This window comes from Paroedura picta, chromosome 11, assembly GCF_049243985.1.
Source record: "Paroedura picta isolate Pp20150507F chromosome 11, Ppicta_v3.0, whole genome shotgun sequence".
Taxonomy (NCBI): Eukaryota; Metazoa; Chordata; class Lepidosauria; order Squamata; family Gekkonidae; genus Paroedura; species Paroedura picta.
This window is the reverse complement of record NC_135379.1, coordinates 3,738,857-3,766,841: the sequence shown is the minus strand read 5'-3', so window position 1 is coordinate 3,766,841 and position 27,985 is coordinate 3,738,857. Positions and strand designations below refer to the sequence as shown.

Genomic DNA, 27,985 nt, shown 5'->3' with positions numbered 1-27,985 from the left:
GTAGAGACTCCCTGCCATAGTGATGGTCCACTGGTCTGATCCAGCGTGGTTTCTCTTATGCACAAATAATACTCCCTAACCTAGGAAAGAAAAAAAAGCAGGGGCTCGGTTATATCACTTGTAGCAAGAGTTGCCACAACCCATCAGGAGAGCCACGACTTTATACAATGTAATAATAAAGATGGTTTCAATGGCTATTGTTTCTGTTTAATGATACCAGATTATTTTATAACTAGGGGCCAAGCCCCTTGCATTCAGGAATACAACAGGTGCTAAATTAGGGGGGTGAAGTGGAAGAACTCTGAGGATGGCCTCCCCCTCCCCCCAGGACCTGGAATGGCTGCAGGCAGCTATTAGGGAAGAAGAAGAAGAAGAGTTGGTTCTTATATATGCTGCTTTTCCCTACCCGAAGGAGCCTCAAAGCGGCTTACATTCGCCCTCCCTTTCCTCTCCCCACAACAGACACCCTGTGGGGTGGGTGAGGCTGAGAGAGCGCTGATATCACTGCCCAGTCAGAACAGTTTTATCAGAGCCATGGCGAGCCCAAGGTCACCCAGCTGGTTGCATGTGGGGCACCGCAGAATCGAACCCGGCATGCCAGATTAGAAGTCCGCACTCCTAACCACTACGCCAAACTGGCTCTCTCACTGGCGGGGGGCAGCTCTCACATAGCAGGGACCTGCAGTCTCCAAAGGAAGTGGAAAGAGGATGGCGTGGTCAGGAGTGGAGGCCACTGGACAGACAGGCAAGCCGGTTGGAGGAGGAGGCACTCAGGGGCGGGACAGCTGCCCTGAGTGGGTGGTAAGCACTGAGTGGCACTTAAGCCATGAGACCAGCTCCTCCTCCAAGGCCTTACCAGAAATATATAGTGGAACAGATAGCTTGTCTGTTGGCCTTTCAGATATACTAGCTGGGGGGGGGGGGAGTCAAAATGGTAACTTCTGGCCTTGGGGGAGGGGCAATGTACCCAATGTAAATTGTCCATGCTCTGCTTAGGCTAAAGTGGGCAGCTGTGTTTGTCGGAAGCAGCAGAACGAAACTAGTCCAGTGGCACCTTTAAGACCAACAACGCTTCATTCAAGACAGTAGCATTCATGCGCATGCACTTCTTTAGATACAAACTTTGTTGGACATAAAGGTGCCACCAGCCTCAAACTTTGCCCCACTTTTCATGAATTCAGCTAAGAAGGCAATACATCTGCCCATAAGCCAAAAAGGGTGATGTGTCACAGCTGCATAGGAAAACTTGGCTGTAAACAAGCGGAGAACTGCATGTTCTTAAATTCGGAGCGTCTCCATGGGAATTAAGCACATATAACTATGCACCAGTCAAGGTGGGTCATTCCCAATGTTTCTGAACACCATCCCATTGTTTCAGCTGAAAACTGAGAAAAGTGCCTTATATTAAAACTAGAACATTAGAATCAAGAATTGGCTGGGCCCATCAGGGAAGATAAGTACAAACACATGGCTTCACTACTTACAGTACAAGCACGCTTCTAAAGCCACTGAAATCAATAGGCTTAGAAAGACACAACTATTTAGGATTGTATTGTTATCCCTCAAACCAAAAGTCCTTCTAATAAAAAAATAACCATTTACCTACAATGGATCAATTTATAGTGTTCTCAAGACTGCACCAGTTCAATGGTGAAGGTTCATCATCGAACCATCGTTTCCTATCTCCCTAGAAAGTTCTGAATTTATCTCTTTCAGGGGAAAGCGCTGCAGATTTTCTCCATATCGACTGTCTTCAAAGACCAAGATGACTACTCTACAGCCGCATACCCACTTAAAACATGTTCAATGGGACCACAACGGCAAATATGGTGGGTGGAACATGCCAGATCAATGGAAAAGAAACTGATTTAAAAAAAAAAACATAATCGCCCCCAAGTCAGACATCTTGAATTAAGCACCGGGATTCCAAAAGATAGCAGCAAAGCAAAGTACTTGTCCAAATTATGTTCAATTACACAACCTAAAATCAAATAAGAACATATTTGACACCAACCAGCACAAGAGCCCTCTACTATATTCTTATTTATCCTTGTTTTCATTTACAAGCCACTTTTGTCACTGGGATTCAAAGGCTAGAAGTGTGGTAAAACCAATTTGCCAATCAGCAAGCCAATGACAAAAGACAGCCTGTTAATGATAACATCTGAATCTACCAGCAAATATTCCTAGTAGAACAAATCTATTTAGTCAAGCAGCAAGCAGATTGCAAACTAGGATAACCTTTTGACTGTGCTTTGCTAGTAAAAACAGCATAATTCAGCGGGGCTGGGAGGGGAAAACATTGTCCCTAGCAGAGGTCACCTCCCAAGCGTCTCCATTACACCAGGGGTAGTCAACCTGTGGTCCTCCAGATGTTCATAGACTACAATTCCCATGAGCCCCTGCCAGCAAATGCTGGCAGGGGCTCATGGGAATTGCAGTCCATGGACATCTAGAGGACCACAGATTGACTACCCCTGCATTACACCACAGGCCCCTCTCTAGGAAGACTCCCCCCCCGCCGCCGAGCAATCATAAAACAATATTAGCACAGGGCCTTCCTAATAACTTTAGGCAGAATTTAGGGATTTCCAAATGCTGAAACCATATAAAATAGAATATATACACATCAACCAACAGAAAGACCAAGCAGATCTGCACTCAGACGCCAAGGGTGGGGTGGGGACTTCAAGGCTAAAGAAACAACTTTCCCTTACAGCAGATTCACACAGGCAGCAAGCAGCATTAATGAGGGATGATGACACAAAAATAAGCATTCATTGCTAGGCATGCAACACATTTCTCAAAGCAGCAGCTAGCATCCCTACAGTACGAGGGGAAGAGGCAAATACAGACTTCACGGGATCAGCCCCCAAAGGGAAGGGCTGTGGCTCAGGGGCATCTGCCTGGCAGGCCCAAGGTCCCAGGTCAAACACCTGGGATCTCCAGTTAAAAAGACCAGGCTGGAGGGGATGTGAAAAACTTCTTCCCGAGACCCTGGAACATCCAATGGGATGAAATTAATGCAAAAAAAATTCCATCTAAACATCCGGGAGAAGTTCCTGACAGTGAGAGCGGTTTCTCAGGGGAACAGGCTTCCTTGGGAGGTGGTGGGTTCTCCATCTTTGGGGATTTTTAAGCAGAGGCTGGATAGCCATCTGACGGAGAGGATGATTCTGTGAAGGCTTAAGGGAGTGGGCAGGTGACAGTGGATGAGCGAGAGGGTTGTGTGTGTCCTGCATAGTGCAGGGGGTTGGACTAGATGACCCAGGAGTTCTCTTCCAACTCTAGGATTCTATGATTCACTGCTGCTGGTGTGATTTAGGCAATACTCTGAAGGCTAATTCAGCAGAAGGCAGCTTCATGTGCTCATGACGTGCTAGGGCAACATAGAACACATGAAATGCACCCACCATATTACAGGGGGAAAGAATACATAACTGTTTTAGTGGTTATCAGTCCACAGCCACTTCAGCCTGCACAAGCTTAGGGCATGCAAATACAATCACTGCATCTTAATGATTGCTTCTTCCAAACATCCCTTCATTTTTCAGCTTCAAAGGGTCCCATCAGCCTGCCTGGGGTTTCCCCTTCTTCTTCTCCCAGCTAGAGAGGTAGGGGGGAGGCCACAGGGGCTCTGGACCTGTCAGATCAAGTCCCCATGAGAAAGCAATGTGGCTTCTCTCCTTTTTCTAACAGCTCGGTAAGACGAAAACTCTCTGGCCTCCGTTCCATTAGCTTTTTCCTGCACCTTCTGGAGCACAAAAACATGCAAAGCCGAGCTGTGCGTTGGACAAAATTAGACTATTCTGATGAACTAGAGAACTTTCTGTTCTATGTTCTGATTCTGAGAGAATTCTGGGGGAAGGAGTTCCCAAGTGTTGGGCAAAACTCCTTATTCTCCCATGCTTTACTTTCTAAGGTGCAATAACAATCGGGGTGTTTTTTTTTTTAAGGAACCAACAAAGCATGCTCCTAATTAATGACATAAAAGTTATTTTAAAAGTCCTACCAGCATTATCATTCCACTGTTCAGCTGAAGTAGTTTGCACCGATAGCAGCCCATTTCTTCAGCAGGCTGGGAGGCATTTGTTTTTTCCACTCACCAAACAAGACTGACCATGATTTACTAACTTTGCCCTCTTTCGACACCACAGCACCAGAAAAACAAAAGCCAACAGCCGGACTTCAACAGAGAAGGGCACAAACAACATTTGGAATTCGTGTGCTGAACTTGCTGGAATGAATGCGGGATCTGAATGCAGGAAATCCACGTTACCCATTAAACTCCGTAGGCATTCTTAAACAAGTTACTGTTTCTCAGCCCATCCTACTGCACAGGTCTGTAGTCAAACTAACGTGCATCTTCCTCAGCTTCTCAGTGGCAAGACATGCATGTAGCAAAACCAGCAGCAGGTATTGCTTAATGTGCAGCAAGTGGCTTCTCTTACGCTTGTAAGCAGGTAGAGGGAAAATCCTCAGTGTAAATTTTAGGGGCCTACAAATGATCGCTTGGTGCCCTGGCCAGCTTGCTATCTGCAGTTTCCACAAATCCCTACTCCCTTCCCAATCCTCTGACACACTCAGAGGGCCTGGGAGGCAGGGTGCTCTCTCTCTCTCTCTCTCTCATTTCTGGAGAAGGGAAGGAACATCAACTATTCCTTCCCAAACCACAGCTCTGATCAGATTGCCAGAGAGGTGTTGTGTGTGGTGCCAGGCATCCTGCTCATGGGTGGATTCACCACAGGCAAGCCGATCTACAGACACCTGGAATGGTTTTACTACTACTTCAAAATGGGCACCAAATGGCAAATCCCAAGAATGTAGAACCAGCCTCGCCTCATCAAACTAAGAGCCCATTTAATCAGGCATTCTGTTTCTTACAAAGGACACCTGACAGACATACAATTTACAATCAGACCATAAATACAGCAACTGCCCGTTTGTCCCCCAACATGTGACACTTCCATGAACAGCGGAAACCCCCTTATCATTTATGCTTAACTCTCGTCCTAAACATTTGCTTCACTCCCTAAGCCAGCTTTCCAAGACTGGCTGTAGACAGGTTCTGTGTAAGGAACAAAATGTCAAGTGGTTGACAGCTATTCAGCTGGTTTATAGACCTCTGCATGTGCCATCCACACACAGGAGCACCACAGCCAGGGTCAAATGAAATGCTCTGATCTTTTCGGACACATTTGAGAGAGCAAGAACAGGTTGCAGAATCACAGGTCCAAGAGTGCCCCACTCCAACCTTACCTTAAGTCACCTGTGCCAGACATAACACTGGCCTTGCTCTGCTGACCAGGAACACCTGTTTAGCATTAATTATCTTTTACAGAGCCTCTTGTGGTGCAGAGTGGCAAGGCAGCGATATGCTGTCTGAATCTGTCTGCCCATGAGGTTGGGAGTTCAATCCCAGCAGCCGGCTCAAGGTTGACTCAGCCTTCCATCCTTCCGAGGTCGGTAAAATGAGGACCCAGCTTGCTGGGGGGTAACCGGTGATGACTGGGGAAGGCACTGGCAAACCACCCCGTATTGAGTCTGCCATGAAAACGCTAGAGGGCATCACCCCAAGGGTCAGACATGACTCGGTGCTTGCACAGGGGATACCTTTACCTTTATCTTTTACAGCTAGTTCCTTCTTCATGAATAAGACCATGCTGGCAAGTCACTCTCTCACAGCCTGCCACCAGTTAACCATGGATAAAGAGCTGAAAAGCATTGTCTCTCTTATATGCTGGGTTGCCAACAGGCCTGGAGAGCAAAAAAGATCTCTGTCCCTTTAATGAAGGCATAATTTCCCTCACTGAGATGCAAGGCAGATTGCCCAGTGTAAGTTAATGCAATCAACCGAATAGGAATAGGATAACCATTTTCTGAAAGAAAGCAAAAACCATTACAAACATTCATAATCCATCCCATATACAGGGGTACAGTCTATAGCAGGGGTAGTCAAACTGAGGCCCTCCAGATGTCCATGGACTACAATTACCAGGAGCTCCTGCCACTGAATGCTGGCAGGGGCTCATGGGAACTGTAGGCCATAGACATCTGGAGGGCCGCAGTTTGACTATCCCTGGTTTATAGGCCTGTTCCCTTTATAAAAGTACTTTCTTGGACTGTTGCCTCACAATACAGAACTATTAACCTTATAAAAATACCCTCCATACATTAACCTTTCATTAGAGGGATAGGACACTTTTCTCCAGGTCTCCTGGCCATCCCAGCCTTAAGCAATAGTGCCAACAGGCCTCACTTGTATTTCACAAATCGACTTACAATATCAAACTATTTATAGATATTCTAGGGAAGAACACCCTTCTCCTGAAACAGAAGACATAAATGAAATGGAAGTTGATTTCAGTTTAAGACCAACAAACTTAAGCTTCTATCCAGAATTAAAACTTTTTGGGTCTTAAAGGTACTGCTGGACTCAAACTTTGTTGCTTCACACCCACAGAGTTTACCCACCTGAAATTGACCTTCTTAAATAAATCTGAGCATTTATCAACTCACTTTATCTTTTCCACTGCTAATATTTATGGGTGCTAAAATCCAAAACATCAACAAAATCCCACACATTTCTAATGTAGGAAGACCAAAGACAATTTTTATAATAGCCAAGACAATTAACAAGCTTCCACAATGAAGAGCAGTAAATGTTCCTTGCTCCACGTGGAAGAAAAATGTGAAAGGAAGACATTTCAAGGAAGCCTTCTTAGATTACAGTTACTGTTTGTAGGTTAAAATAGGCTTGTTGCCCTTTTTTAGAACACACACACACACACACAGCTGGCATGCTAAAAGAAAAGTCACAGAATCAGTGAGGCAGATCAGGATGAAAAAGACATGAAATCCAAAGCCTTAACGCAAGGCAGAAGAGAATACCTTGCCCCTCGTCACCAGTCAATCCACATGAACCTAGCCTAAAAAAAAAAGGCACCGTAAATACTGAAGCGGACAACAAGCATCACAGTGCAGCAATGATTTCCAACAACACTCCACACACAGGAAAAATAACTCTGAATGCTCACAGGCCCCAGAAAAATCAATAATTGTAATCCTTTTCTCCTTTCAAGAGTAAAATGTGTATTGTAGTCCCAGAGGGAGTCAAAGCCAGATTTGTTTCACACCCTTTATTTTCCAGGATTATCTACGTTCCCTAAACATCAGGAAAACACATTCATGGTGTCCCAGATCACACGGCCTCCAGCTGTCCCTTATTTCTGAAGGTCTGCGCTGCCAACCCTGTTCTTAAACTCAAGCCTCCTTTTTGCTGGAAGAAAAATAAAAGGCCGAGGTTTTGGTCCGGGGGGTTCTGAACTGGAAAGCCAACTTCAAGTCAGGTTTGCTTATTCAGGGCTGGACCCTTTATCCAGAAACTGATCAGCACTGGGGATTCAATCAATACCAACCTTAAAACAAAATGTCTCCAGCCTGTTTCGTTTTATCCTTATCCGGGAAAGGCTACGGGCTCTGCCCTAAACACAATTCCTCTGTGCCCATCGGCTGAGCTGTCAAAAGCGACGCAATAAATTCAATAAAGGCCAGGAATCAGCCCAAGCTCTAGCTGGCACAACAACAACAAGAAGGCACTGGAAGTTGAAGCAAACAGAGACCCCCATGCTGTTCCCCCTCAATAACTGGAGCCACCGTCTTGTTTTACGGCGGGATACAAGTTACATTTGTTTTACGGCGGGATACAAGTTACATAAATTCCCACTGAGAGCAATCCAAGGAATCCAGAAACTTCAAGCCCCAAATGGGCACGGCCCCTGACAGCAGCGTGCCCCGAACGTCACCCAAAGGAACATTCTGCAAGCAAACATGAGAGCGGGACGAAGAGGTTCTCACCTTTATCCTGAGCGCAAGACAGGATTTCTTCCTCTTTGGGGTTAGTCACCTGGGTGATAATGGACGGGTTGTCCATGGAAACCGAGGACGGATCCACCTGGCTAGCTCCCTCTCCGAGGCAGGGTCCCTGTGCCTTGGGGGGGTTCTCTTTCTAGTTTTCCTCGCGGGAAAACCAATAGGTGGGTGGGGGGGAGAGGATGGGATGGGGGGACGACCCACGAGCACGACTCCAGGAGCAAAGCCGAGCCCCCCAACCCAAAATGCTTGTGCAATCAAAAAAAAAAAGAAGAACGAAAAGCAAGCGGCAGGCGGACAGAGCCCCGCGTCCCCGTCCCTGCTCCGGAGGCAGCTTTCCAAAGCAACCTCAGCAGAGAGGAAAGGAAAAAGGAAGGGACCGGGGAGGGGGGGGGGGAGAGAGAGAGAAACCCAAATCCAAAAGCGGGAAGGAGGGAGGGGGAGACCGCGCCGCTAAAAGGCAGGGCGAGACCCCGGGAGGGAAACAGGCCCCCCGAGGGCCCGAGGGGAGGGGAGGGGAGCGCGGGCCGGCCTCTCCCCCCTTCCCCCCCGGCGCCCCCCAAACGAGCCCCCCGGCCGGACGAGCCCGCGCATCCCCCCTCCCCCCCAACCGCGCAGCCGAGGAAGCGCGCGCCCCCCTCCCTCCCGGGGGATTACCTCATCGCGCCCGCCTTCCCTCCCCCCGCCCCGCCCCGCCCCGCCCTCCCCGCGCCCTCCCCGCGGCGGCGGCGGCTGTGAGGGGCAGCGCCTGAGCAGGAGCAAGAGGGAGGGAGGGGAGGCGGCGGCCGAGGGGGCCCTGCGGCGGCGGCGGCGTCTCCGTCGTGCTGCGCCACAGCAGCCTCCCCGCCGCCCGTCCGTCAGCGCCCCTCCTCGCCGGCGCCGCCCCTCGCCTCGCCACGCCCGGCCCGCGCGCGCGCGCAGCCGCCCCGGCGCAAGACGGACACGGAGGCCCCGGCAGGGAGGCGGTAAACAACGGGGCGGGGCGCGGCGCGCGGCGGAGGGCTCCTCCCCCTGGGGCGGGGCCAGGGCGAGGGCGGGACTGGCGCCCCTGCTGGTGGCGGCCTCTCAGTGCCGGAGCGTCCCGGAGCAGGGCTAGTCCAGCCGCGGCCCTCCAGAGGTCCGTGGACTACAATTCCCATGAGCCCCTGCTGGCAGGGGCTCATGGGAATTGTAGTCCACGGACCTCTGGAGGGCCGCCGCTGGACTAGCCCTGCTCCGGGTTGGACAAGAACACGGCTGAGGTTGCCTCCTGGCTCCGGGGTCCAGAGGCTGTCAGCAGGGCTGGTCGCCACGAATAGGCTTCTTCCTCTCCTTGAATCGGCTCAAGCCCCTGGGACGACCCTCACTACCGCCTCTGGCAGCGCGTGCCCCGTTTAATCCCTCTCTGGGTGCGTGCCCTAGAGCAGTGGTTCTCCACCTTCCTAATTTGCTGTTGTTAGGTGCGAAGTCGTGTCCGACCCATCGCGACCCCCTGGACAATGATCCTCCAGGCCTTCCTGTCCTCTACCGTTCCCCGGAGTCCATTTAATTTAACCTTCCTAATGCCGCGACCTTTTAATGCAGTTCCTCCTGTTGTGGGTGACCCCCAAGCATAAAACTATGCAAGGGTTCTTTCACAGAAATTAAACCGAAACTGACCAATGGCGTGGAGATCCATGGTTCATGGTTGTATATAAAGAGGGTTTTTTTCCCCGGGGTTTCTCAGTTCAGTTCTGCCTCTTGTCCCGTCATGCCGATCTCACTCTTTTCCACTGCTCCAGACAGATGAATGCTCTCTCTCGATCTCCCCTGCAAGGCTGTTGTGTGGATGGTGTCTCCCCCCCAAAGGGGTCCTGACCCCAGGTTGAGAACCAGTGCCTTAGAAGAACACCTTAATAGCCCCGCTGCTGGATCAGGCCAGGGGTCCATCTAGTCCAATAGCAACCAGTCAGTTCCTCTGCAGGGCCAGCCGCAGGGCAAAGAGGCCCTTAGAAGAATATCAGAAGAGCCCTGCTGGCTCAGACCAGGGAGGGTCCATCTAGATCAGCTTCCTGTCCAACCAGTTCCTCTGAAGGGGCCACAACAGAGGCTGAGACCTTTCCCTGAGGTTCCCTCCTGGCTCTGAGATTCAGAGGATTAGTGCCCCTGGCTATGGAGGTTCCCTTTAGTCGTCATGGCTGGTAACTGTGGATAGACCTCTCCCACATGAATCTAATTCTGCTTTAAACGCGGTTCATTCCTGGAGGGGGGGGGGATCACAACATCCTCTAGCAGTGAGTTCCACATTTTAATCCCCTCACCACCCTTTACTCCTGGGCATGCGTATAGAAACACCCCGTGCAGAAAACATCGGGTAGCCATTGCCAGGTTTGGAGACTTTGAGGAGGGAAGCTGGGAAGGGTGGAGTTTGGGAAGGGTAGGGGCATCAGCAGGCTATAATGCAAGAGAATCCTCACTCCGAAATTCAACCAGTAATACTTGACACCACTTGACCTATGCCGTGTCCCCCTTAATTTGAATTCCAAGCACAGGGGAGTAAGGAGCTGGGCCCCCCCGTTATTAACCAGCAGCCAGGAATCTGAATAACTATTTAGCATTTAGATTAGCTATTAGGTGCTGATGATCCGTGAGATATGCTCAGGTTTGACAGGAGCCGGTTGGTATAATGCTGGCCAATTCCTCCTCCTCCTATGTCCCCCCCCCCGCATTCCTGTTGAAATACAGCCGGTTTCCACAACCCCCTAGTTCATGTTCCAGAATCTCTCCAGGACAGAGGAAGCTGCTTTCTACTGAGTCTGGAAATTATGTAGTTGAGTCTTGACCGCTATGAGGGATGCCAGTTTCTCAGGGTCTCAACAATGACTCGACGATGACCGTGATAACCTGCGCTCCTTTTTTAACTGAAGAAATGGGGAATTGAGCCCAAGATGTCCAGTGTACTGAACATGCGCAGTATCCTTGAACTGGCCCCCCACTTTTACATGATGTAAAATCCTTGCAGCAGTTTCCCATCCCCTTCCACGGCCACTAGAAACGGCTCACCCTTCGTCCTTACCTTTCAGCCCGTTTGTTCAAATGCCCCTGCATGAAGTTGCAGATGTCCTTTGGCACATGGACGTCAACTTTTTTTCTATCATTGTTTTGTAGCAGCTGACCTCCTGCCTCCAGTTCAAAAAGGTTTGTCTTTCCCCCCCAAAAAAATCAGTTTGGGATTTTGGAATTGAGACTTACTGCTAGGAACTCTGTGCCTTCTGTGGCTGCCCGTGAAATAAATCATAATAAAATAATACATGTTTATTTTTAACCCAGCCTCCTCAAAGGCTCAGGGTGGGTAATCAGTGAAATAACAATATTTAATTTATTATAATATTTTACAGTCAGATTCGTTAAAAACTGCCTCTAATTTCCAGGTGGGTGTGGTAGAGATGTCAAATATGGCTCAAACCTGGCTGATGTTTTGGGGAGGGAGGCCAGAATTCCGGTCTCATTTCTGGCCTCAAACCTAGGCCTGGTGGAAGAGCTCAATTTTACAGGCCCGGCGGAACTGTCCCGGGTCCTGCAGAGCCCTGATCTCTCCAGGGAGAGTATTCCACTAGGCCAGGGGTAGTCAAACTGCGGCCCTCCAGATGTCCATGGACTACAATTCCCAGAAGCCCCTGCCAGCATTTGCTGGCAGGGGCTCCTGGGAATTGTAGTCCATGGACATCTGGAGGGCCGCAGTTTGACTACCCCTGCACTAGGCTGTGGCCAGTTTGACATCTTTGAGGGCAGGGATATTGAGCGGGCTGTGCCCACTAAATCTTAAACTGGGGGGGGGGGACATATGGGAGGTCCCATGAACCTGACGAATCTTGTAAACATCTCTCACGAGTAGGCTCACACCGGCAATATAATGCCCATACTGGTCATTCAAAAGGATGCTTCTTAACTGGGGAGGAGCTATGAAGGGACAGACTACGAGTGATAATCTGGTTTGCAATACAAACAGGTCTCTTTGATAGCCCAACTGTGACTCAGCAGGACACACGCCTCCACTGAGGAAATTTAGTCCGCATACTGGGCAGAAGGAACCGCAAGATTCAACCATCTTGCCCGCAGAAGGAGTGGCCTCCTCACGCTTTCTTGCAAAAACTCATGCCAGGAATAAAACTTGGTTGGCCTTCAAGGTGTGCCCCAGGACTCACTTTGTTCTCAAGCAAGGTAAGCTTACCTGGCGGTCAAAGTTCACGCCATACTGGGCTAATTTCAGGAAGCTACTGTGGGGAAAGGTGTTTCTCTTCCCGAACCCCTAGCGACCCGTGGTCCATCAGGGCAGGTAATGTTTAGCAGGGCGAGCCAGCGGCCTGTCACTTCATTTGCTCCTAAACAACAATGCGGAAGGGGAGATTCATGCCCTTCTTAGGGGAGTTTCCTCCTCATCACGCAGCGTGGCTGTTTACAAAACGAACAAATGCCGCTCCTTTTTAAAGGGGGAGAAAACCCTCTAAAAGCTCATAAGTATTATCACTGATGCGCTCTGCTCCTCTCTTGCCGGTAAATGGTTTGATAGATTAAGCTTATTGTTCTTTCCCGCGGCCGTTAAATCCAGAGCCTCTGTGGCTTTGTACACTTCAAAGAGCCGGGGACAATCTCTTAATTTTCCATCCGCAGCCCCTTTATTGGTTCCCAGCCGGTCCTGCTACAGCGGCAGATTCTGGTAATGAACTGGCGCATGAAGCCAAGCCGCGTCTATGCCATCCCTCTTTGTAACGACGAGGCAGTCGTGGCGCTAACGAGAGGCGGTTGTCATTTCGGCGCATGATGGTGGTGGTGGTGCTGGGGGATCGTTTTATGAAAATGCAGAGGGGATAATATGGGAGGAGGAGATCGCAGAAAGCTAGCCAGTGGGGCGGCCTCACCTGAGCATGCCACCCGTCAGATATTTGCATGGGAATGTCAGGAGCAAGGATGAATGAGAGGGAATGACCGACCGGGGAAGCACGATAGATTACTGCGAATTTGGCTGATCGATTGGAGTCCCAATGAGCTTTCAGCTTGAACGGTTCTGACGGCAGGGATCTTAATTTCCTCGAAACAAAGGCCGATTCATAAAATTACTCTTCTCAAGGTTGATCAGTTCGTTTCCCCGAGTGGAAGAGAAGAGTTCTGCAGTTACAGGCAGGGCTGGGACACCGTCTTTCCCCGATAATGCCTGGCTGCAACTAGACGGCATGCATGCACATCCCTTGAATAAAACGCGGTTGGTCTTAAAAGTGCCGCTGGTGGACTCAAATTTTTCTCTGGGGCAAGAGAGAACAACTCTGCTCCATCCTCTATATAGAATCCTAGAGTTGGAAGGGACCTCCTGGGTCATCTAGTCCAACCCCCTGCACTATGCAGGACACTCACAACCCTCTTGCTCATCCACTGTCATCCGCCACCCCCTTGAGCCTTCACAGAATCAGCCTCTCCGTCAGATGGCTATCTAGCCTCCGTTTAAATATCTCCAAAGATGGAGAACCCACCACCTCCCGAGGAAGCCTGTTCCACTGAGAAACCGCTCTGACTGTCTGAAACTTCTTCCAGAAGTTTAGATGAAATTTCTTTTGCATTAATTTCATCCCCTTGGATTTGGTGATGGTCCCTCCAAGGGATACGAGGGGCCAGGATGCAGACGCAGTCTGAGGCAGACCACCTTTGAACATCCCTCGCCTGGCTGCTAGACAATGCTCAGACCTCCAGGCTACACCACACACACACACACACCATATGATAGATAAATAAATAAATCTGTGACGCTGGGACTGAGGAACGCTTGTGCGCCACGAAGGACGTCCCCTGGCTCTGGATTATTTCTCTCCCGCCGAAACCTCCAGTAAGAAACCTGCATTGTTGCATGCGTTTGTCAACTGCCGGCTTTGTCGCTTGCCCACCTAAGCAGGGACACATCTCTCAAGCGCTCTGGAGCAGCACATTGCTGTGATTTGCCAAGAGGCGCTCCGTGAAGCACTAAATCTTGTTCTTTGTCTGAGCTGCAGAAACACGTCTATGTTATGATATATGCCACAACTGTTTGGGGGGGGGGGTTGTTGTTGTTGTTTTTGCTGTGTGCTCATAACCCTGGATGGGGTCCAGTTGCTTTTCATTTGTGGCATTCATTCATGGCGGCTGGCAAATGGGGACCCTTTTGAGAAAGAACAGAAACGGCTAGTATTTTCGGCTGCCTTTCGGAGACTGCTGCAAGCAGAGAGGATCCATCCACGTGTTCAGGAAAAACAAGGGCCCATCATGGGTAGCGCCTATGTAGTGGTTTGATGGAACCTCCATGTTCAGAAGCAGTAAGCAGTTGCTGGGGGACAACTATAGGACAAGGCTTCAGCTGCTGGAGACCACCAAGGAAGGCTTTGCAGAGGAAAGCAATGGCCAATCACCTCTACTTCTCCCTAGCCTTGAGAGAACACCAAAGAAGGCTCTGCAGAGAAAGGCCATGGCCAACCACCTCTACTTCTCCCTTGCCTTGAGAGACCACCAAGGAAGGCTTTGCAGAGGAAAGCAATGGCCAACCACCTCTACTTCTCCCTTGTCCTGAGAGCCCCTTGCTGGAGTCTCCATAAGTCTTGGATGGGAGGCCACCAAAGAAGGCTCTGCAGAGAAAGGCCATGGCCAACCACCTTTGCTTCTCCTTTACCTTGAAAGCCCCTTGCTGGGGTCACCATAAATCGGCTGTGACTTGTTGGCCTTTTACACACGTGGGAGGATAAGGGGCACAAAATTTGGGAAGTCCACGGAGCCAGGGAAGACACGCAATTCTTTCATAGGAGCCCCTTAAATGTGGCGTCATGTGTGCTGGAATCCATGCATATAGAGGGGAACAACCACAAAGGCCAGGGGCTCTGCCTCGTCCCTAAGAATGACTGATGACTTCCGAATAAGGAGGTTATTCCAGTAGGAAGTGTCCTCCCATAGGGCCCGTCCCTATGATAATGAGCCCCCTTTCTGAAGATTTCTGATCTTGAGAATGGAGGCCAGGAGTTCTCCAGACAACAAAGATCAGTTTCTCTGCAGGAAATGGCTGCTGGGGAGGGTGAACTCTATAGCATTATACCCTGCCAAGGTCCCCCCCACCCCATCACAAACCCTCCCTCCGCAGACTCTAGCCCCATATATGTATCATTGTTACTATCATGTTAAATTATTATTGTTATAATATTACTGCTGTTATTGTTACATGTTACCATGTGTTAGCTGTATCCTCCCTGTTTTCTGTAAGCCGCCCTGAGCCCTCGGGGAGGGTGGTATATAAATATAATAAACAAATAAATAAATAAATAAATATCTCCAGCAGTTTCTCAGCCCAGAGCTGGCAATCCTAGATTAAAGTCCACGTATTGTTTTCCTGCTGCAGGTTGTAGCCGCAGTGGTTGTATGGAGTGAAAAACTATTTGTGAACACCTCTGGTCAAACAGGCACTGCAAGTTTGGAAAGAATTCAGAATGGGCCAACCAGCGGCAAAACGCAGCCTGGTCAGCTGCCTCTCATTTCCCAAACAATCTTATGCAGGAAGGAAGGAAGGAAGGAAGGAAGAAAGGAAGAAAGGAAGAAAGGAAGAAAGAAAGAAAGAAAGAAAGAAAGAAAGAAGGAAGGAAAGAAGGAAAGAAGGAAAGGAAAGGAAAGGAAAGGAAAGGAAAGGAAAGGAAAGGAAAGGAAAGGAAAGGAAAGGAAGGATGGAAAAAAAGAAAAAGAGAGAGTGAAGACGGCTTCTCTTGCCGAGTGGTAAGACCAGCTTAAAATATACATAACCAAAAATAGTGTTTTGAGAGAAGAATCAGAGAAAAAGCAAAAAAGAAGGCAAGCAAGGATGCAATTTCTCCGGCCTTAAAAAAGCGTTACACGAGAGTGTTGCAGCTGAGCTCCCTCCCCTTCCTTCCACCTTCTCCCACCCCAAAATCACAGGGCAACCCAGTTATTTAACTTCCCGATCTGATGGCCGCTAAGTGGTCAGGACTGGAATGTGACCTTTGCATTTCCAGTGTCACGAGATATTCCAGATGCTTTCGGCCAGAGTTGTCTTTGGCATGTCAGACAAAAACACAGCACAGAGGAGAAGGAGCTTTTTTCCTGGTGACTTTCCGGTCCGGGGTCTCGCGTGAGAATCTTGGCTCCGCCATCTTCACCTAATGGGGAGGGGGGACCGAATGGAGAGCCAGGGTGGTGTAGCTGTCGGCAGAGTTCAAATATGCAAGGGGGAATGAAGCACAGGCGATTTACAGAATAAAAAGTTTTATGGAGAAGAAAAAAACGTTGTAGAGAGGAGAGAGAGAGAGAGCCCTAGCAGTCTAACTGACTCAGTGTGGTTCTGGAGGCGATCAGGGAGGTAGTGTGCTGGAAGGAGCAGGAAGTCTCCAAATGAGCCAATCATCCGGAAGTTCTTATTCTAACTATGCTAACTATGCATCTCCTCAGATGCCCCCTGCAGGATATTTGTCATACGCTATTGAATCATACACATATTTTTTCAAATAATCTGCACTGTCCTGATTGGCTCGTTTGGAGACTTCCTGTCTTTTTGTGCACACTTCCTCCCTGCTTGCCTCCACAACAGAACAGTTCAACAGGACACACTCCCTCGCCCTCGCCCTCCTTTCCACACAAAGTGGTTTCTCTTCCCAATAAGGCTATTTTATTCTTTTAAGCAGCTGTTGTGCCCCCCCCCTTGGCACATTTAAACCCCACCCAAGCCGGCTCTCCAGATTCGAGACCGCCACTCTTAGCCACGACCTCGTGGCTCTCAGACCTGGCTGGCTGACCAGCACAGAACTCCCCACAGCCTCTGCTTACAGGGATGGCTTCACTCCTCGCCGCTCCCCTTTAGCAAAGCAGCCTCCTTTGTTAAACCTTAATTGGTGTTATGAAATGCCTTTCCAAGGGATGTTGCCTTAATTAAAAAAGGTCTGCTTTCCGGAAATGGACGTATTAGCCGTGTTTATGGATGCAGGAGACGAGCGGGATTAATATAGGGAAGGAATAATTATCCCCATCGCAGGAGGGACGGCGGCCGAAGGTGACTAATATTGTGCCGAGGAAGGAGGGGACAGGACGGGAAGGAAATAAAAAATGGAGGCCATTCTGGGCAAAGAACAGGCCTGCAACGGCAGGTGGGTCTCTTCTTCCCTGTTTGGCACAAAGGAGTTAGGGTCACCAGGTCCCCTGCGGCCACATTGGCAGGGGATCTGAGGGTCAGGTTGCCGGATCCAGGAAATTTGGGGACTGGGAAGGATAGGGGCCTCAGTGGGGTAAAGTGGCCTAAACTGCACCCTCCAGCAGAGGTGGCCAAAGTGTGGCTCTCACATATCCAAGGACTACAATTCCCACGAGCCCCTGCCATGGCAGGGGCTCGTGGGAATTGTAGTCCTTGGATGTCTGAGAGTCACACTTTGGCCACCCCTGCTGTGAAGCGTCCCTTTTCTCCAGTGGAACTGATCCCTGTAGCCTGGAGAAGAGCTGTAATTCCAGGGGATCTCTGGGGAAAACTTTCTGATTGTTCTTCTTGAGCCGAACGGAGAGAGAGCGGGCAGCAGACGCTGCAGGTTCATCTCCTCCTCAGAGCACCACCCAGCTTGCCGGGCTCAAAACCGCAGCCATATCTTGAGCGTGCTCAGGCGCACGGGAAGGGCAGAGAGGTGGCCGCTCCAAGCCTACCTTTCATCATCGCTGGAATTCACAGCCAGGCTGGCGGCCTGGGCCGGGAGGCTGCTCCAATTTGCAAAGTCAATTAGAGGCTTGTTCTTGCACGGCCTGCGCGTAACCCCAGTTGCCGTCTGGCTGGCTGTTGCTCCCAGCGGAAGGCGGGACCGGGCAGGCCCTTGTTCCGCTCCGGCGGAACTCTTGCAGATTCCCTGGATTTCTTCTTAGGGTGCGGGCTTCGCTCGAAATAATTCCTTTCTCCCTGTGCCTACGCAGGCTCCAGCACACATCCAAACAGCCAGTCTGGCCGGTCAGAGAGGGAGCCGAAAAGAGAAAGCCGCCACTTTTCACCCGTGGCTCTCCTTTGCCATCTAGATCCATACCAGCAGCTTCTGCAACCTGTTCTTTTTTGCTTTGAAATTATGCAACGAAAAACGAATGGGAGTAAAGGCGATTTGAAGCCCAGCCCTGGCTCGTAATGGATGTGATCGTGCCATGGAGCCCTAAACCTCTCTGTAATCTGCTAGGGGGGAAATCGATGGCAAGTGGGCCGTCAAAAGTCCCCTCCCTCCCCAGAGGCTGCCCAGGTTTTCAATTGACACAGAACTGCCAGGGTCCGCAGAATGGCCACTGACCATCCCTCTTCGGAAAAGAAAGGTGCCTTTTCGTCTTTCTCAGGCACCCTGGGACCCGGTTGCATTTGCTTCCATCCCTCTGAGGTCAGACCGATGTCTCCTCCGTCTCCCAAACAGAGGCGAGAACTTCTTGCTGGAGAACCACTAAGGACCGTTTTCCTTCCGAACCCCCGCCCTCTTGCCCCGGTTGGCAGGTTGTCTTTTTAAATTTCTTTTGAATATTTGTACACCCCCTCTGCAGAGGCCTGCTCGAGGGAGCTTGCAGTTCAAAGCATAAGCTTGTAAAACTCCAGAGGAACCAATCCGGACTCTGGAAAAGGCCATCTTTTTAAGCACCAGGAAGTTGCTAATCTAAATATGCTAACTGTACATTTCCCTGTAGGGAATTCTTCATTCATGCACACTACAGATCTTGCATACCCTAAAAATTTATCCTATAGAGTTCACCCTCCGAAGCAGCCAAACCCTTCGTAACTGGGGATATACAGAGGACTAGAAACATGCCCTTTTTTTTGGTTTGTTTTCTTCAGATGTTGAAATCTGACCTGGTTAATGTTTCCCAGGTAGCATTCCAAGAGGATGGACAAAACCCAGTGGGCCATGTGGCTTGTTTAAAGAGCCAGCCTAGTATAGTGGTTAAGTGTGGGACTAGGATCTGGGAAACCCGGGTTCGAATCCCCCTTCTGCTGTGGAAGCTTGCTAGGTGAGCTTGGGCCAGTCATATTCTCTCCGTCTAACCTACCTCACGGGGTTGTTGAGAGGATAAAAGGAAGGAAAGGGGAATGATGTCACTTGCTTTGCATTGGGAAGGTTCAGCCTGGAGAAGAGGAGGTGGAGAGGGAACACGAAGTACCTTAAAGATTGTCTCTTGGAGGAGGGCAGGGAGTAGACAGCAGAGGAGAGACCCTGCAGTCATGGCTTTAAACTACGTGTAGAATGGTACCGGTTAGATATCAGGGGGGAAATTCACAGTGAGAGTAGTTCAGCAGGGGAATGGGCTGTGCATGGAGGTGTGAGTGAGCAGGTAGTTGTGAGTTTCCTGCATTGAGCAGCGGGTTGGACTGGATGACTCCAGAGGTCCCTTCCAACTCTGTGATGCTATCATTCTAGGATCCCATATAAAACAGGCAATAAAATAAAAATGAATACAAATAGTCCGTGCTAGGGAATAGCTGGGTCCCCCGCCAGACACACCTGGAAGCTTGACAGGACATGGATTTGGCTGGCAGATTTAATAAGAGCCACCTTGTTTAGTCAAAAGTATACAGCCCTTCCACGTGAGAGGATATTTGGGGATTGGGGGGCGCTGAAAAGAGTGCCCATTCTCTCCCCCTCCTGGGGTGAACCCTTGTTCTCATCTAGCCTGTCCAGTTTGTCGGCCTTGGAGAAACACAGCCGGAGATTTATAGTTCTGGTAAATCTTGTTTGGCTTGGTTTTCAGCCTTATTAATTTCACACACACACACTGTGAAATTCAATATATAATCTCACCGGCCATAAATCATTTGTGTCCCCTGTACCATTAAACACCAGGGCAGTTTCCAGAAGACTTCGGACACCGATGACCTCAGTTTTTCAGACAGGATGGCCATCAAGGTAACGGATATGCGTGATAATTACGCCAAGACCGAAATTTCGTTGTAAGTTCCCACGGAGAGCCTGCTGCAGCCTTGCAGGGGAGGAGGGAGCTCTGCCGTCTTCCTGGTTCAGTTTTGGATGTTAGCTGAAGTTCTTGGGGGTCTGGGTGGTCTTCTTGCAAAGCAGGGGCTGATGTTTGGAGCTAGCTCGTCTTGGCTGAGTGGACCTGGGAATGGGACCTTGAGAGAGCACCCTAGTCTGGGGAGCCACAGGAAGCAACGGGGGACTTTACAGAAGTAAAAGTGGCAGGGCAGGAAGTGAGGTCACGGTGTGGGAGCTGCTTCCTTTCCATTGTGGCCGATGTAGAATAGCTGGCAGAAGCTCCAGGAAGGTAGCCGAGTGGTGTCACAGAGAGATAGGCTATTCACAGTCCCGATAGAGCTGTTCTCACAGAGCTCTCCCAGGCTCCACACACTGAATTTCAGCATCTGAATGTTAGAAGGCCTCTAGCATCCCTAGGCCCTGAGGATCTCTGCATCCAGGTAGACCGGGGCTTAGCAGAGCCTGAATCACTCAAGACCTGGCAACGAGTGGGAATTGGGGGAGGTGGGAATTCCAGCTCTCTTCCAGCTCTCCGGATTCCACGGACTACAATGCCCACGAGCCCCTCCACCTCTGGCAGGGGCTCGTGGGCATTGTAGTCCGTGGAATCTGGAGAGCCCCAGTTTGGCCACCCCACATCATGGTTTATTGCAAGGTGAGGCTCAGCATCCTGTATCCGATTCGGCCTCAAAACCAGAGTTCTTCGGCGGAATCTTGAGTTCATTATGACTCTCATTTGGAGCTTTTCTTTTTTGAATTCGCACTTATGGAAAGTGACTCTCAGCTGGAAGTCTTTGATAAATAAAAGATTGTGTCATCTGCATGCGGTTCTGCGTAGGGATTTCTTGTTCCTTCCCCACGCAAGGCCTATCTCCGGGTTTACACAGCTGCCTCTCATGTTTTTATTAAAACAGTGGCAAACACGAGAACCCCCCGGGAGACAGCCCGCGAGCCGCGTGCCCCCGTGTTCGGGAAGCGGGGCACTACGCGTGTGCCATTAATAAAATATCTTGTTATACGGTTTTTAATTATTTCCTCACGGCGGTTTAACAAAGATCATTACCCCTTGCGACATGAAAGGGCAGGCAAGCCGGCAGATGGCTTCTGTGACGTGCCGTTCTGAATTATAATCTGTCGGAATAATTTGGTAATTAGCAGATTTGTTTAAACGGCGCTGCTTATGTCGTTTGATTCCAGGCCCCTCTCTCACTTCCTCTTTTGAAGTTTGTTTCTCAAAGCCACCCCTTCGTGACAGAGGAAAAAATAAGGGTCCAAAGCCACCCAGCCGTTCAATCGTGAAGATTTTAAACTCGAATATTTCAAGTTCGGCCACTGGCGCAGTTTTGGGACATGATGCCGGTACTGTGACTTTGAACGCAGGACAGCAGAGATCTCGCCTTGAAGGTGGCTAGCTCAAAATTTGAAACGTGAATTGACTTTTTGGAGGTTGAGGGTACAAAATTGAGGTTTGAAATGTTCTCTTCAGATTCGAACGTTGTATAAAGCTTGTTAATCGATAAGTTCGAGGCCGGGCATGTTCCGTTAACACCTGCAATGTGTTAAAGTTAAATTTAAAGAGCCAGTTTGGTATAGTGGTTAGGAGTGCAGACTTCTAATCTGGCAAGCCGGGTTTGAATCTGTGCTCCCCCACATGCAGCCAGCTGGGTGACCTTGGGCTTGCCACGGCACTGATAAAACTGTTCTGACCGGGCAGTGATATCAGGGCTCTCTCAGCCTCACCCACCTCACAGGGTGTCTGTTGTGGGGAGGGGAATGGGAAGGCGAATGTAAGCCCCTTTGAGACTCCCTTGGGTAGAGAAAGGTGGCATATAAGAACCAGCTCTTCCTCTTCTACCTCTACATCATGTGTGTTTGTAAGTTTTTTAGTGGCTTACTGTAAGCCAGTTTTTTAAAGTGCAAATTGTGCTTTTCTTCAATGACAGCAGACTTTGTCTCTTGGGAATGCCTGTGCATCAGATATATACCATCTTAAACATTATGGCTCCCTCTTCCACGAATCCTGGCAGTTGTGCCTTTGTGAGCGTGCAGAGAGTAATCCTCCAGAATATCCTAGCGCTGCTGCATGAAGTATGGTTCATTTGCGTTACCAGGTCTTCCGCTTCTCACCTCCAGTGGGAGGAAAATTAATTTAAAAAAGAATTGCTGGCACTGGGCGTGAAATCATACTCAAGGGAAGCCCAGAAGTGATGCCACGTTGTTCTAGCAATTGCCGGAGACTCTATGGTTTTGCCAGAAGGCACATCACGTCATCACAATGGCAGAACTGCCTGTTGGAAGACGCGAGACCAGTCGTGTGCATGATTCAACAGCATATGGAGACGAACCTGTAGGGGGCATCAGAGCAGATGCGTAGTTAGCATATTTAGATCAGGAGCTTCCTGGTGTTTTGTTCAAATAACCTCCTCCTCAGTCTCAGCTGGCTCACTTGGAGGTTTCCCACTCCCTGATTGCCTCTGGAACAACAATTAGTCAGTTAGACAGCGAGGGCTCTCTCTCTCCTCTCTCTTTACAAAGTTGTTGCGGTTGTCTTTAAAACGTCGTTTCTGTTCTCAATAAAGCTGTGCTCTGTTGCATATGGAGACTCCCACCTTCTGTCTTCCTCCGGGTGTCATCCAGTGGCTTGTGACCTTGGCTCTCAGGGTTCTCTAAGAAAAGGGCAGGTCTGGTAAGCCATTTTAATTCTGCACTATAGGCGTGCAGAGGTTTTCTCTGCCTTGGCTTGCCAATTGTATTTTGGGGCAGGGGGAAGAGCACTCAAAGGGAACCGTCATTTCCTTTCCAGCCTGGAGAAAATAACTGTTTTGGGGGTGGACATGACATTGTGCCAAACTGCTCTCCCCAGGGGTTTGTAAGCTGCTTTAGGACTCCGCTGTGCAGTGAAAAGCAGGGCATAAAAAACAGCTCTTCTTCTCTCCTCTTCTTCCTCCTCCTCCTCCTCAGTACATTCTTTCTCAAGCCTAGTTTGGTGTGATCATCCCAGAAAGAATGTAGTCCATGTTCTCAGCAAGCCACCTGGCAGGAAAAGGGTCCCTTTGCACCTCCACAGGTGCCTCCACCCCCCCCCCCCATATCGGCTCCTTGCAGCCCCTCTTTTCCTTCCAACCCAACAGAGGGTTTTGCCAAGCCTCTTTTAAAAACCAGGAGTTGTTGCACAGTGTGCAATAATATTATCCCAATCTAGCAGTGTGATGTTATTACTTCCTGGAAATTCCCAGGGTTCTTAAAAAAACCAACCAACCCAGATTTCTAAAGCTTTACATTTCAAAGATCTGCAGTGAAAATGATGGACATTTTGTTGTTGTTGTTGTTGTTGTTGTAAAAGCTAGAAATTCAGCGATACTCATAAATGCCCGGGCATGGACAGCCCAGGATAGCCCGATGTCATCAGTTCTCTAGAAGCGAAGCAGGGCCAGGCCTGGTGAGGACTTAGATGGGGGAGACCACGAAAGAAGTCCAGGTTTGCTACATGGAGGCAGGCCATGGCAAACCCCCTTGGAATGTCTCTTGCCTTGACCTGGATGGTCCAGGCTAGTCTGATCTCACCCAGGCTGACATCCTGACTTTTGCTCAACCCGATTTCCCCGCCCCTTGAGAGGCAGCTTGGTGCTGCGGTTAAGAGTGGCAGCTCCTGATCTGGAGAGCTGGGTAATTCCCCACGCTTCCACATGCAGCCAGCTGGGTGCCCTTGAGCTAGTCACAGTCCTGTAAGAGCTGTTCTCGCAGAGCAGTCCTGTCAGAGCTCTCTCAGGCCTACCTACCTCACAGGGTAACTGTTGTGGGGAAAGGTGTTTGTAAGCTGCTTTGGGAATCCTTCGGGTAGTGAAAAGCGAGGTATTAAAAAACCAGCCTTCTTCTGAGAGAGAGGAGAAAAAAAATTCTTGGTTCTTTTGTCCTGAGAACTGAGCCTTATCATTTTTTTTAATTTTCCTCTGTTCTTGCAAAGCAAGAATTTGGAAGAAGGGAGAGGGGTGGGGGATTCCTGCTGCGCCGTTCCCTTTGCTTGCCTTCCCAATCTATCACACCTCCGCAGCACCCTTTAAGCGGCATGTTAAAGAGAACCATTTCCACCTTCACCTTAATGTCACGGCGGCTTTTCACCTTGCCTGAGATTTATGTCCGTCCCCGTGATTGCTCCCCAGCGCCCCATCTTGGGGAGGCCTGGCCCTCTGCTTCATCACCGCTTTATGTCCGCGGCGTCCCATTCGTCCTCATCACGCGGCGACTCTGCGGGAGCTGCTAGCTGCCGTCTCCGGAGCTGGTTCGGTTAATTTTCTCTCCCTCTCTCTCTCCCCACCGTCTTCTTTATGGCTTTCCCCTCTATTATTCACTTTGGGGGGAACTGGATTTATGTTTTCCCTCCTGGCGACGGCATAACTTTGACGCCGGCCGACCGTGTCGCCATACATCCCATAAGCTGCTTACGGAGGCACGAACTTCAACCCGGAGGGGCAATGCACCGAGCTTGTACTGATCAGAAAGAGGCTTGAGAGGCAGAGGCTTGATGGAGAACTTGTTCCTGCGGTTGGGTCAAGGAGAGAACTGCACGGGAGCCGACCTGGAGATTCTCTTGGCATGCTGGGCCCAAGCTACGTGAAGAAGAAGAAGAGGAGGAGGAGGAGGAGCTGTTTTTTTTATACCCTGCTTTTTGCTACCCAAAGGAATCTCAACACAACATCCAAACACCTTTCCCTTCCTCTCCCCACAACAGACACCCTGCGAGGTCGCTGAGCCTCAGAGAGCTCTGAGAGAACTGTGGATAGCCCAAGGTCAACCAGCATGGCTACATGGGGAGCCTCACTCACTGGGTGGCCAGCTCCTCCATGGGGTGACATTGGTGGGAAGTGCAGCGCAGTCCCAGCCAACTTATGGCAACCCCAGAGAGTTTTCCAGGTGGGAGATGTTTGGAGGCGGCTTGCCATTGCCTGTCCTTGCACAGAGACTCCCTTCCCAGGACAAACCAGGGCTGGCCCTCTTTCGCTTCCAAGTTCCCACAAGATCCGGCTATCCTGGGACTTCCCGGTAAGGGAACTCCTACCTATTTCCTAAAATGACACCCCCTCATCCAGCTTGACTTCTCCCGTGTCCTTGGGCTGACGTCTCGCCCAGCCCTTCTCCCCGAGACCTTTGCACCTGGACATGCCAGAACCCCAGTGGGGAGTCTCCCGCCCAGAAAGCCGTGTGCTTCAGCCGCCTTATCTCACACCTCCTTTTCCTCCCTCGCTGGCTCGCTGTTCTCCACTTTGGCCCTCTTCCCCAGAAACATTCCCTTGCCTGAAATGCCATGCCAGTGATAATTTGTGCCGAACGCACTTGGCCAGCACTCTGGGGGCCCGTATCCTTCTGGCGCAGGACACCTGTTAGCGCAACAGTCTTCGGAGGACCTGAGCATGGAGTGCATGAAATCCAAACGAGGCATGACCTTTAATTTCCCCCTCTCCGGTCACAAGCAGGCGCTAGGTCATTCACCCCATGACCCAAATTACTGGGCCTCGTTCCAGAAACTCCCGGGCCTCTCCAAGCCCGGCTGGACGGGGCTGCAGGTATTTTTAGCTTGGCAGTCATCCATGCCGGAGCTGACGTAACCCTTTCCCATAAAGGGCCACTGCGACATACTTGGATGGCCGTCCAAGGCCCAGCCCCCCCCCCCCCCGCCGCCGCCATGCTCTGGCGCTCTGATGCACGGGTGTGCCATCGATCCTGCGGCTTTTCCTTGATGGTCACCATCTGTTGGGGAGGCATGGTGCCCGCTTGCGAATGGCATGCCGAATTCTAGCAGGGTCGGGATCGAGCACAGACCCGTCAGAGAGGTGCTTATATGCGTAGAAGAAAGTCAACCATCTGGTTCAGGGAAGCGATCCAGGAGGCATTTTAGAAGACTGGAAGCTGAAGAAGGGACGTTGGGTGGGTTAAACGCCGTTGAGGTCACATTGGGAAGGGGGGGGGGCAAACTGTCGCTCTCCAAGTGTCCATGGACTACAATGGCCAGGCAGAGGCTCATGGGAATTGTAGTCCATGGAGATCTGAAGAGCCACAGCTCTTAACTTTTGGGGTTTTTTTGCAGTATATTTCTTGGGAGATTTATTTGCTGCGTTCAGTCTCCCACGTGCATGACCGGGCAAAATTCTGCTGTATTTACCCAATGTCCCAACAGAAGCAGGGGACACTCTTCTGATTTTCAGGAGCTGTTTAAAATCGGAGAACGATGCGTGATATCAGGCCCCGATGTCTCTGTTTGCCAGAGGTTTTTGTCGCTTGAGCTGTTGGAACCGTTTGTGGCCAAGGCCAATTTGGGCTTTGCCAGTCCTTATCCCGCTTTTCCGCTGCAGGTTGAACCATCAACAGCTGCTCGGTTTTCAACGTTTGCACTGAGGGTGATTCTATTTTTAATGAACATGCAGCAGGCTGTCAGTTGGGGACGGCTGGCGATTGGACGGTGGTTTGAATGTTTTCCTCGTCCTGTTTTGCATTCGCTTGCAATTTGATATTTTGGGTGCAGTTCTTAGATTTTGGGAGCTGGTCTGATGCGATATATTCTACCTTCCACTCTTTTCTACAAGGGAACTGATCGTTGTAATCTGGAGATCAGTCAGGGGGAGCCAAACCGTGGCTCTCCAGATGTCCATGGACTACAATTCCCATGAGCCCCTGCCAGCAGCTGGCAGGGGCTCTTTGGAATTATAGTCCATGGACATCCGGAGAGCCATGGTTTGGCCACCGTTGATAGAGGTGGGCAATCTCACCTCCAGGTGATCTCTGGTGCCTGGAGATCAGTTCTAATCTCAGGAGATCCCCAGGCACATCCTGGAGTTGTCAGCCCTATATTGCACCCTGGTCAGGACTCTTCCCTCCTACGGTTGCCATCCTCCAGGTAGGACCTTGACACCTCATCTCCAGACTGCAGGGAGAAATGGAGGGTGGGCTCCAGGACCCCTGTCCTCCCCATGATCCACCTGCAAATTTCCCTGATTAAGTGGATGCAGAATTTTAAGACTAATATTACAATGGAAGAATGGGAACAACGATGGGTCAAGATTCCCAAACTCACAGTCAAAACCTAAGAGACAATTGGTATAAGATGTTTTATAGGTGGCATGTGACACCCAAAGTTATTGCAAAAATGGCTAAGGGGTATAATAATGTTTGTTGGAAATGCAACGAAAAAGTGGGGTCCTTTTTTCTTATGTGGTGGAGGTGTGCGAAGGTAAATAATTTCGGGGTAAAAGGACCTGGTCTTTTAGAGGTGATGACTAGGCTTCCTGTAATAGCAGATCAAACTATGTTAGGTCTCTGCACAGGAACATTACCGAGGCAAGCTAGAGCGTTTTTCTTTTATGCTGGCAAATGCTGGCAGGGGTTCATGGGAATTGTAGTCCATGAACATCCGGAGGACCACAGGTTGACTACCCCTGTTTTATGCGACTACGGCAGCAAGACTAGTTCTAGCCAAGTCCTGGAAATCTCCGGAAGTACCGACTATCGAGCCACGGCTGGATAAAGTTACCAAACTATCAAATACGGCGAAACTGACAACAAGTGAAGAATACCAGGAACAATGGCAGTCCTATTTGGATTATCTTGCTAACAGAAGAGCCAATCAGACAACAGGGGCTGAGGGAGGGTGAGAGATGGGGCAACAATGCACACAGACGATGCTATCCTCTTTCTTTTATTTACTTTATGTAAGCTTCTATATATTAAAAATAAAAACGACTATAAAAAAAACGAAACAAAAAACCAACAAGTTTCCCAACCTGGATCGGGTTGCCCGTCTCCTGCCAGTGGCCGGGAGGGGAGGGGAGGGGAGGGGGGACCTGGTATCCTTATCCCCCTGCAAGCTCTACTCCCAGATCTCCAGAGTCGGCCTCCCTAAACCATTTGGTGCACCCCCTCCCAACGTGAAATCTAATCCCGCTGCAGGGCTGCCCTTTCCTCCCAGGCCGCCCCGAACCCCGAATGCGAACGGCGTGGTGGTTTTGTGGTTCAGAGACCAGAGCATCTCGCCCTGCCTAAAAGTACGGCTCTGATTGCACGGCCGAGGGTGGCCCGCATTCCTCCCCTCTGACATCACCCGCTGGGAGCGTTCTCGCCGAAAAACACAAACAAGATGTACTCTCTGACTGGCTCAGGGAGAGGCG

General features: G+C 50.1%; 1 protein-coding gene and 1 long non-coding RNA gene across 3 annotated transcripts in view; both read right to left on the bottom strand.

Moving 5' to 3' along the window:
* The window catches only part of CTDSPL (CTD small phosphatase like), a 59,731-nt gene extending 51,338 nt beyond the window's left edge, over positions 1 to 8,393 (bottom strand). For both annotated transcript variants that reach the window (XM_077303439.1, XM_077303438.1), the window contains exon 1: positions 7,858 to 8,393. Coding sequence is in view for 1 of the 2 variants with exons in the window: in XM_077303438.1 (XP_077159553.1) it covers positions 7,858 to 7,933 (76 nt within the window). In the remaining variant the exon portion in view is untranslated. The remainder of the gene's footprint in view (positions 1 to 7,857) is intronic.
* A 12,373-nt stretch (positions 8,394 to 20,766) lies between these two features.
* Positions 20,767 to 27,985, bottom strand: part of LOC143820511 (uncharacterized) — a 35,269-nt gene continuing 28,050 nt past the window's right edge. Inside the window, exon 3 of the long non-coding RNA XR_013225376.1 lies at positions 20,767 to 21,378. This is a non-coding gene — a long non-coding RNA (uncharacterized LOC143820511). The remainder of the gene's footprint in view (positions 21,379 to 27,985) is intronic.